At 33.5% G+C, this 11,675-nt stretch overlaps 1 protein-coding gene across 3 annotated transcripts; it reads right to left on the bottom strand.

The window, feature by feature from the left end:
• Nucleotides 1-2,829: 2,829 nt before the first annotated feature.
• Nucleotides 2,830-11,153, bottom strand: LOC115953511 (pyrophosphate-energized membrane proton pump 3-like). Of its 3 annotated transcripts, none has more exons than XM_031071222.1 (4): nt 10,957-11,153; nt 10,338-10,449; nt 9,331-9,517; nt 2,830-3,073 (listed from the first exon to the last, which is right to left on the bottom strand). In XM_031071222.1, exons 2-4 carry the CDS (start codon nt 10,381-10,383, stop codon nt 3,031-3,033), a joined length of 276 nt encoding a protein of 91 aa, XP_030927082.1. In that variant the 5' UTR covers nt 10,384-10,449; nt 10,957-11,153; the 3' UTR covers nt 2,830-3,030. The 3 variants fall into 3 exon arrangements, 2 of the variants coding, with proteins under 2 accessions (XP_030927082.1, XP_030927081.1); XM_031071221.1 differs by lacking the exon at nt 2,830-3,073 and adding an exon at nt 6,452-6,546 and having other exon boundaries at nt 9,331-9,550; nt 10,957-11,138; XR_004083742.1 differs by lacking the exon at nt 2,830-3,073 and having other exon boundaries at nt 9,088-9,550; nt 10,276-10,449; nt 10,957-11,115.
• Nucleotides 11,154-11,675: the final 522 nt, after the last annotated feature.

Below are 11,675 nucleotides of genomic sequence, written 5' to 3' on the forward strand. Positions count from 1 at the left end.
GTTTTTTGTTATACATGACTCATGTTTTCTTGGTTTTAAGATAAATTGCAAAAAGGGATTTACAAATTTTTTTTAAAAAAATATATGTTCTGTGTATGTGTAGTATTTTATTATTATTAGGGTAAAATTATATTTGTTCTCTAAACTTTAACAAAAGTTTGTTTTTTGTTCCTAAAACTTAAAAAAAATCTTTTTTCATCCCTAAACTTTATAAAGAGTTTTTTTAATAGTTAGAAACAAAAATAGGAATGAAAATAGTTTAAAGATGAAAAATAAACTTTTAATAAAGTTTAAGGACATAAATAAAAAAACTTCAATAGTTTAGGGAAGAAAGATATGAATTTTTTAATAGTTTAGGAACGAAAAATTGACTTCTTCAAAGTTAAGGATGAAAAAGAAACTTTTGGTAAAGTTTAGTAACCAAAATAGTATTTTACCTTTATTATTATTATTTTTTTATGTTTCTTATTTTGGAGAGAGAAAAAATATATTATCGACCCATCTTTTGGCTTGGGAGTTAGGAGTGCCATTTTTTGAATTCAATGTAATGTGACTTATGTTAATTAGTTTGGAAATGGGAGTTGTGAATAATGTGATTTGTTATCATTGGAGACCATACATAAGATTGCTAATATGATATTCTAATATGATATTCATTGTGTTACTGTTGGATTCTATAATGCCGATTTTGGATTATCTATTTGCTTAGTTTTGTTTGCTTACACTCAACAATCTTGGCAAGTTCATCCAAACACCAAGTGAAGGATGCATAATTTTTAAAGAAAACGACAATTGAAATTGTTGAACTCTCTATGGTTTTGAGAAGTTGGGCAGAAATTTGTTCTCCTCTTAGGAGATTATCATCAATGAAGGTGTGAATACCCCGCCAAACCAAAGTGTTATACAAATGGCCTATGAAAGCAAGGCGGGTATCTTCACCTCTAAAACTGAAGAAGACGTCAAAGTTCATGAGTCGGGGGGTGAAAGAGGAAGATGAGACTTCATTGTTGGTCACAAGAGACATGGGAGATATAGGAATTGATGGGTGGGATGACCTGAAAGGAGGAGGAGAAATTGAGAAAGAAAGAAATGGGATTTGGAATTGGAAGAGACAAGGAGTTGTTAGTTTGCAAAGAAAAGGAACGTCTGGACACGTGTTTAAGCTGTCTAAGCACACTATTCATGACTTTAGTCTATAATCAATTCTCAAATCACATATAATAATGTTAGCTTTGGAAAAAAAAAGGGTGTAAAATAAATACCAAGTTAAAAATGTTTTTCTTTCTTTAAAAAAAAAAAGTTCAACATGTTTTAAAAAATAGGCTTATCTCCCATAATGTGGAACCTTTTGGAAATTTGGGAACAATAAGAGAGAATGTATCTATAAGTCCATTGGTTAATAGACCAATTTTAGAAAACTTTTTTATGCAAAAAGAAAAAAAAAAAAAAAAAGCAATTGACTTTTTAGACCACTTTTTATATTCCTCATAAAATTAATATTAAAATTTTCTTGGAATGATTCATTAACAAATGACATCCAAGATATTTATTCAAATTAGCAAATCAATAAAGTGCTCATCCAAACGTATCTATGTTTGTCAAACATACATGGCTACATGGTGATGATGATGAAGCCATCTACTGTAATGCTAATACCTTCAATTTTTTAATTTTCAAATAATATTTGAATATTAAAAAAAATGATAATTTGTTCAACTGAAAGCCCCACTAACAGAAGAAGTGTCATTACTCTTTAATCTTGTAACGGTTCTTCCATCTAACGAGTCAAGCATGGCATATCTGGTACACTTTCCAAAATTTCAACACTATGTTTCATGCTTTGGTTCCAAAGAACCACATATGCCCTTGTTCATGTTCCCCTTGGTCAAAGAAGACCTTTTTTTCCCCACTGCATTAGCATCAACTATATGCTGAATAGGATGTTCTAATTGCTCTACGACTCAAAATCCTCCATTTGATAGGTCCAAATTTTACAATAATTCAGAGGTTCTAAAATCCTTTTTATGGAACTGCATTCAATAAAGAGAGTATCAGATTTTTTCCAATCTTTATATTTGAAGTAGCCTCTAATGCTAAGACCTTCACTTCCTCCAAATTCACTGAAATCTTGCAGTCTTGTTCACTAGAGTAACAGCACCAATAGTGGGAGAGAGATTGAGTTGGTTAGTAAGTTAGGTAGTTTCAATGGAGAAGTGGTATTGATAAGTAGAGAGATGGGAGGGGCAGAGAGAAATGGGTTTTGGGTGAAGAGGCACTGAGGCAGGAGTAGTAGGAGGGATCTGGTGGGGATTAGGGGTAAAGAAGAGAGGTAGGGTGGGGAATTGAGGAGTATGGAGAGGAGAGAGAGAGAGGGGAAGTGCAGTGGTTTTGAGGGAGTGGGGAAGAGAGAAGGGAAGACCATGCCAAGGGAACGTGGACATTCTTGAAAAATGTAAATACTGGGTGTCCACGTTTTATATATGGTGTGCAAGTATGTGGACACTGATAGATGTGAAGTAATAAGCAGTTTATTTATTTTTTGATACAGCCAAAAGGAAGGGTTGGTACAAGTTTTTGTTACAAGACCAAGATATACAATTTAGAAGGAAATTTAGCTATAGAACCCTAACCTCAGTTAGTACCCTGTTATGAGCTGCAAAAATACACATGCAGCCCCTGCTTTGTCAAGTCAGAACTCAGAAGCATCTTCCACTATCACTTTTATTCATCATGGAAGCTTTTTCTTCTTCGTGCGGATATCCTCCAGTACATTACTTGCATTCAAGAGGATAAGGAGGGGGAATTCTTTAAGCATAGCTGTGAAAAGAACCTTTTTTTTTTTTTTTAATGCAAAACATCCAGCAGTCTTCTTTGCCTAATGTATCACAGCTGAAGAAACTAGGAAACAGTTTTTGAAATTTTTCCTCCAACTTGGAGAAGTTTTCCAAATGGGGATCACCAATTGCCAATTATCAGGAGCTGTGCACACCCAGACAGACCCCTCTGGTGTTTGATCTTTGGTGTTTGACCTTAAGCTTCCAATGCATGAGCTGTTACAAAAGCACTGGAGAACCTGCAACATAGAGGCTTGGAGAGCATTAGGAAAGATTGCATAGAGCTATCTTTTTCACAATTTATAAAATCTGGTTGTTTAAATAAATCGCTATTAAGAAAGTGTATTAGAAAGAAAGGTCAACAACTTTTTGACTTCTAGGTCTATAACAATTAGTAATCATCCAAACTTCCCCTGACTACTCAGTACTCGCATGTTTTGACTACATATGGATTCTCCTCAATTGCTTCTTTTATCTCTTCTTTGATGACTCTCTGACCTTTTTAACGGCATGCTGAGGTTTACGAAGTCACAGATTTTCATTTCTTCTCTGATGAGATATTTTGAATACCCAAGTTGGACATTGCATATCCTCAATTATCATTAGTCCCCATCAGAAGGGCATTATTGCCGTTCTCCATTTTTATGTTCAAACAACTTGATCTACCATTCCAACTTTCATTACCATAAATCAAGCATAGATCACAAAAAACAATTTAGGAACATTTAGCAAAGTCATCAAAAAAATGCATATATGATTGCCTAAATTCTAACAAACATATCCCGCATTTTTGAATATGATTTCACAACTGTCTTTCATTCTTAGTGCCACTTGAATAACAAAAGCACCGGAATATGGTAAATACCTCTAATTATCTCCTCACGCCCTGATAAGCCTCCCTTTTTTTTTTTTCCTTTTTTCTTTTTTTCCATTTTTATGGTAAGTCATGTTCTAGCTAATAAGCCTTGCTTAATCTGACACGTTTTGATGGTACACAAATACCATTATATTGAGAACTACACGAAACCCACAAATAACTTAACCCAAACATGGATGCCACTTAATCTGCATACAAATAATCAGAGGTCATTACCATTGAAATATATTGTCCTACAATTAAAATAGGTATAGACTCATATCGAACTACAAGGAATAATAAAATAAAGTGATTCACATTTTGATAAAGAACAAGATTTATTTTAAACTTCCAGCAGAACCCACGGCATCTACATCTTAACTTGATGAATGAAACTTCAAAAATAATTTTATTCATGTACATGCCTTCCCATGCCTTTTTCAATGTGTTAACAACTCAAGCCTATGTTCAGGCAGGACAAGAAAAACTATAGGAGAATATCATGCTTTGTTTTGTTTAATAATTCAAAGTTTTGCAACAATTTGATACGATTCTAAGGAAGGAACAAAATATAATTTATCAAATGAAATAAAATACACAAAAAAAGAAAAAAGAAGAAAGATTGCACTTAAGTTTATCTAACACTGAAGAGAGAGGAAAATAGATTGTGGCATATATTCTTTAAAGAGTACTCTTAAAAGAGCAATCTTGCTTAGCTTTGACAAATATAATTTCTGACAACCACAATGTCCACGTTTGTTCAATCATTACATTCCAAACATAGTTATAATTAGGGGTGTTTGCAGTGCAGTGCAATGCGATTTTGGGTCATTTTTACCATCGCACTTTGCGGTGCGGTTTAACTAAAACCATAACTGCACCGCACCTTATTTTTGCGGTCACGTGTGCGGTGCGGTGCGGTTTAAAGTTTAGCCAAAACCATAACTGCACCACACCTCATTTTTGGGGTCACATATGCAGTGCAGTGTATAAGATGCGGTTTGAATGATTTGAAATTGGTATATATTTCAAATTTTGTGTTTTTTCTACTCAGCCCAAAACTAATTTTTCCCTTTATTTTGGTCCAAGTTTTAAATTATTGAGCTAGTTTTTCTTTATTTTAGGCTAACTTTCTTAATCAACACTTGCTAGAGTTATCAAACTTTTTTTTTTTTTTTTGAAAACTAGGGTTATTAAACTATTAATAATATAAAACCGCAAACTACACTGCACCATGCAGTGTGGTGCGGTGCGGTGCACTGTGCGGTTATGCTATTTTGCAGGCGGTTTTGGCGGTTTGTGTGGTTTGGTGAACACCCCTAGTTATAATGCTGATAAAGTTGTTAAAAAGATACAAAGAATTTTCACAAATAAAAACTAAGGAGTAATCACTAATATATATATACACACACCATAGAATCATTGAAACTCATAAAATACATTATGCATACTCGGTGGGTGAAAGAGGAACAGGAAGAGGAAGTTTAAGATGAGACTCCTTGCTGTTCAAAAGAACTAATAATGGGGATTGAATTCATGAGAAGATCTAAAAGGGGATTTTTTTTAAAAAAAATAACACTAAAACTCAAACAATTTTGTTAATTAAAACATTTTCAAAACTATTTAGCAATTTAACAACTCGAGAGTAAGAGACTCGATTTTGGAATCATAAATCAAGTATAATTAAGGCGTATGTAACTTTGAGAAGATAACTTTTCTTTTTTCTTTTTCTTCTTTTAATAAAGTAGGATTGAAATTGAATCTTTGGTCGATGTCTTAAAAGTTGAAAAACTTCCCAATGGATACAGGCTGAATGTGAAATGGCCCAATAAAATCGTTGACATGACCCAATAGAAATTTCAGTATTCATTGTGGCCCATGAACGAATTTACAATGAAGGGAATGGAGCCAATTTTCCCAACAATAAAAATAGAATTTCAAAAATGAAAAAATATATATATATTGATGCTCCTATGTTTTTGTTTTTGCTTTTTTTCCCCCCCAAAGTTTTACACTTAACCCAATTCAGGGTTTATTAAATTTTCCATTCAAGTTTCAAAACTAATTAGGGATATCAAAAAATAAAACCAAAATAAAATCCAACCAAATTATTATACAAAATCCGATTGGCATTTTGAAAAAACAAATACAATAATTGAGGATCTGATGTCTTTGGTAGCCTATTTCAATTGTTTTTTTCCAAGGAAATTTGCCATTAAAATATGAAGTAAAGAATTTTTTGTTTACAATATATATAAAGAACTAAAAATATTATTTGTGATCTGAAGATACAAAACACAAATGTATTACTAGTTATGCTTTTTTTTTTTTTTTTTTTTTTTTTTGTGAAAGATTATTAGTTATGTTATGTACCTTTCATTCTCCAAAACTTAATCTTTCAGAAATCTTATTGGTAGACTCTCATTTTACCATATCACCTATGTATCCACTACAAAAAAAAAAGGGTCTAAAGCTGCGTTTGAAGACCCCAAAAATAGGCTTTTAGCCGCGTTTTCTATGGCCGCGTTTATAAACGCGGCCTAAAGTCCGCAGCTCAAAGCCTATAGCCGCGTTTTTTGAAACCGCGGCTATAGGATTCGGCTCTATAGCTGCGTTTTTGGAAACGCAGAAAACGCGGCTCCAGGACAGCTTTGAGCTGCGGTTATGAACGCGGCTATCGGTTGTTCGGTTGTTTCAAGCAGCTGGGAAAAGATCTATAGCTGCGTTTAAAACGCGGCTATAGGTTTTTGATTTTTCCTTTTTTTTTTTTTCCTGCTATCAGAAACATAAACTTAGGATTTTTTTACATCACAAGTTCCATAGAAGAATGCATGACTTGCTTAGTCCCTTTCTTCTCTGACCTCCAGCCATGAGTAAAGAGAAGGAATCAACTATCAGTATGCATTACACAAATACATGGAAAGGAAATTTTTAAGGCACATGCACACACACAACAAACACACAAACTTCACAGTGATAAACGAAGAGACACATATATATAGCTTTGAACCAGTGGTAGCCAATGACAGAATTGGCCACCAATGTCAATTACAAAACTAGCAACAAAATGAACAGATGGCAATCTCACACAATGGGTATCAAAATTTTCCATTGTTTGGGAGATCCACTACAACTTAGCCTCATTTCCCCACCTTAATGGTTTAGTGAGAAGGGCAACACTTTTGCTATCCAACACCTCCACTACAAAATTCTAGCAATGATCGTATTTTAGTTTTTACAAGCACTGAACGAAAATCATCAAAAGTTTGCATAACGGTCTAATTATAAAGAAAATAAATTAAAAACAAAAACTTATAACTCTTATTTCTCAAGAGTCAAGTGGGTCCCAATTGGCAGTAGCAAGATCCTATGGTTATGAATCCCATAATTTTTATTTTTATTTTTTTAAATATTATGGTTATGACAAAAATATCAGTTTTATTATTAATTAAAAAAATTATAAATTTATAACCCTTATTTATTTCTCAAGAGGCTGTACAGCAAGTGTATTACCAGGAAGAATCAGTAGGAGCTCTAACAATCATGGTCCATGTGCAAGATAACACTTAGAAAATAGTCATTAGGCTGCATGACCATCAAACTACCCTAATTTCTAATTTATCTGAAATTATTATTATTTAAATGCCCACTGCATTTATTGTCTAATAATATGTAGTCTACCAAATCAAATCGTATTCAAGATATTGAAGACAATGCTAACTCTTGGCCATTATGTGACAACAACTAGGTGCAAGTTTATGCCTTCACACTTACTGACAGTGCACTGAGGATATTATAAAAAGAGTGACTAATTTGTGGGAAAGTTGAATGTTTTGGAGGTGGAGAGGATATAATTGTTAGAAACTTAGAATTGCTAAAGAATTAAATTAACAATTTTCTAATAGTTAATATTTTGGGACAATTGGTAATTTATCATGCTTGATTTTTACATTCTATATATAAATAAATGTTTTCAATAGAAGTTTTAATAAACTAATTTAACTACATATGCAAACCTTTGACCTGAGTTAGTAAATGTGTCATCTAAAACATTTATTTATCTAGAAATCTTCTAGAAAATTTCTTGCTGACTAGTCTGCTAACTAATATTAACTCTGATACAATACTACCTCTTAGCATGTTTCTAGGGATGGACCCTTTGAGATTAATTATGTTGTCTCCATGCTTATCAAACTAGCTAACTCCTTTTCTTTGTTCTTTCCTTTATATTATTGTTCCAAAGAAGTTCCTCCACTCGTTGGCCATACAGCCCATACTCCTTTCCTTCCTAATGTCGGAATCATCACATGGCCTATTTCCTTATTTTTAATATTATATTATATAATTTTAAGAAAGCTTTATATTGTTGGATATCATTTCTTTCATTTATGTGTTTTTAAGACTCTTTTGATAAAGTAAGAATTTTTTTTTTACTATGTACTTTAGTGCTTTAGAGCCTAATTGGCCTCCTATGCGTAAAACCCTTTTATATATATATATATATATATTTATATGAGAAAGTCTAGTGCCACAACCACAATGCACAACTTATGCTACACTCGCCATGTGGCTGGTAGGGTGCTACAACTCGCCATGTGGCGAGTTGTGGCATAAGTTGTGCATTTTTCTGTGGCACTAGACTTTCTCTATTTATATTTAGAGCCATTAAATTGGCCTCCTATGCGTAAAACCCTTATATATATATATATATATATAAGTTTTTGTTGTAAGGTTTTTACTCTACATTTTTGTTGGAGAATCAAGATGACACTTATGGATTTAAAAGTATTTATCTAGCTAAAACAAGATGTTTACTACACTTTCCATTTTGACATTTTCCCAGTCCTGAGATCCAAACAATGATGGGAATTAGACAATTTTTCTTTAACAATTAAATGGTAGAAAAAAGCAGTTTTTTGTGCACACCAACATCTCATTGTAGAGTTTTACCAATCAACAATACCATATAGTATAACTCAAACAAACCACATTTACAATTTAAAATTTGGGAAATAAACTAAGCTTGTAAAGGACAAAACCTCTGGCATTAAAAAATGAACTCTTTGGAGTTTGCAGTTTGGTTCTAACTATAGATAATTAGCTAAATTTTCTAACATACAAACATGAACATCAAAAAAAAGGAAACAAACTACATTACAGTTCTGATAAAAAAAAAAACAAAAAAAAACTTGTCTGTCAACCAATGCTTTAAAGTATTTATTGGAAACAATATCATGACCCATTTTTTTCAATCTTAGGTATTTGCTACACATAAATATTGGTGATCAAATTCCATGTTACTACAAGATTCCCTACATGTTGTGTCTTGGTCATGTTGTACTTCTATTTTTTTCCTCTTAATTAATCATACTTAAATATATTTTGGTTTTTTTTTTCCCCTTAAATTTTGTTTAGGGGTGTTTCATTCGTGTTAACAATTAACGGAGTACAGAAATTATTACACAACTATAGATAAAAGACACAAAAGAGACAGAACGAGCAGAGCCTATAAATTGAAAGCACAAGACCCACTCATGTGACTGAAAGGAGACACAATATTTTATAACTGCCACTTGCCATAACTAATAATACTAGACATTGGCAAGAACAACACCAAAAGGGAACATCAACAACACTTACGTATCTCCTGTAATGGCTGCTTTATGACAATCACTCCCTTTGCCTCTGAGAGCACCTATCTCTATATACTTCTTTGCGTTATCCCAGGCACCACCAAATGTGTTCAAGAAAAGAGCCATAAGAATTCCTGAAACTGTTCCAAACATCAGCATGGCAGCCACAACTTTAGCCCCAAGCAGAGGATGCCCTGTATAGGAACCCAAAATCCAAAACAGTAAACCTGCAAGTGATATGAACTCAACTTGAGTCCTTCATTATATAGAATATAGACTGGAATAGATAATACACATCATAGAAAAAAAACAAGTCCATAGATAGTATACCACAGTATACCACAATATAAATAAATGAAAACATAAATCAACAAATTGCTTTTCAATACATGGACTATTTGTGTGGTTATCTTGCAACTTTAGAATCTAAAATGATACTGCTGCTATAACCACCACCAGCACCTGCCACACCACTAGGTCTCATACTACTTCCATCACACAACACTTCAATAAACAGAGAAAATATATATTTTGAAGCCATAATTATCTGATTTAGAATATTTGACAGTACTTCTACCATTTCCAAATCATACATGATATAAATGTTAGTGTAATAGTGGCAGTAGTAATAAAAAATAATAATAACTTGGTCCTCCAATTATTGGGAAAAATTAAATTTAGTCTCTCGACTATTAATTGTGCCAATTTAATCCCTCAACTTTCAAAATCAAGTCAATTTCATCCTTAGGGCTCCTCTCTTAAATTTTAACAGATTTAATAATTCACATTGACTTCATTTCAAATTTTTACACTTCAATTATTAACCTTTAATGTATATTTTTTTTGCCAGATCAATTAATTCCACCAAATTTAAACGGAGAGGAGATCCAAGGAAAAAAGTACTATTAGTAGATGATACAATTAGTAGTTGAGGGACCAAAGTGAATTTTACCTAATAGTTGAAAGATTAAAACAGGACATAGGCTACAATGAGAATGAGAGCAGTCAACCCACCAACAATTATAGGCGACAAAATAGCCAAAGCACCAGGTTTTATCATTTCCCTCAAAGATGCAGTTGCTACAATAGCAACACAGCGACTATAATCTGGTTTCTCCTTGTAGTCCTGCAACAAGCAAGTTAAAACAATGATCACTTAAAACAAATAATTAAAGTGCAATACACAAGTTACAAACTCTTAAAGAATTTATCACCAAAGGGTTACCTACTGACTCATCTCTACAATTCCTCCGGCATTATCTCCTATTGGACCAAACATATCCACCCATTTCAAACCCTAACAATCCACCATTTTCTACACTCCAAACCCCAAACTTCTACACACCCAACAGATCCACAATAATAATTCATCGAACAAAGAAACCCTAACGCACTGTTTGGTTAGTAAAAAATAGAAACAAAAAGTCATCATTTCGTAGATCTAATACACGATTCTCTTTGGCATCCCTTAAAAGTTTGCATTTTCAGAGTATCCAAATAGATTCAAGACTCACAAACAAAAAAAAAAAAAAAAAAAAAGACTTGGTGAACAAAATCGAAGATTTGAGAAAAGCAAAACAAGGATAGGAATATCGGTATTCGAATCGGGAATAGGAGGAAGTGAGTGACAGACCTTTGGATTTGGACAAAAGGCGGGACGAGAAGGCCATGATCGGGGTAGACTCTCAGCGGCGTCGTTTTGAGTTGCTTCTTCTTGTTCGAGTTGTTTTGGTTGATAGGGTGCGTTTATGTGAGCTGAGCCTTTGTTGTTGTTGTTTTTCTTTTTCTTTTGTATTTATACTAAATGGGTTAAGCCGCGTTTAATCAAACGCAGCTGCAGACATGGATAAGCTGCGTTTGATGAAACGCAGCTCTAAGCATCTTTGAAGCTGCGTTTTTTAAACGCAGCTCCAAACATATTGCAAAAAAAATGAAAAGATAAAACCAGATGGGTCTGTAGCCGCGTTTTTAAAAACGCGGCTTAAGTCCTAGGGAGCTAAACGCAGACTCAGGATGACAAAATGCGGCTTCAAAGCTGGTCTATAGCCGCGTTTAGTAAACACGGCTATAGGTCCAACGCTGGAGCTGCGTTCTACACAAACGCAGCTCAAAGTTTCACCTTTAGCCGCGTTTTTGTAAAACGCGGCTTAAAGACGCGTTTTTTGTAGTGATCCCACCATTACATGCTTATATCAATCATGATAATCGCCCCTCTTTTCTTTTCTTTTTCTTTTGATAGAATGATAATCACCACCTTAAGCATTTTAAGTTGTCCAAACGCAATCATACAACTTCCTTTTGCCCTTCCCTAATTCTTGCCTAAGGATTAATAACATAAAATTTAATGTACAA

This window comes from Quercus lobata, chromosome 7 (genome assembly GCF_001633185.2).
Source record: "Quercus lobata isolate SW786 chromosome 7, ValleyOak3.0 Primary Assembly, whole genome shotgun sequence".
In the NCBI taxonomy this organism is placed as follows: domain Eukaryota; kingdom Viridiplantae; phylum Streptophyta; class Magnoliopsida; order Fagales; family Fagaceae; genus Quercus; species Quercus lobata.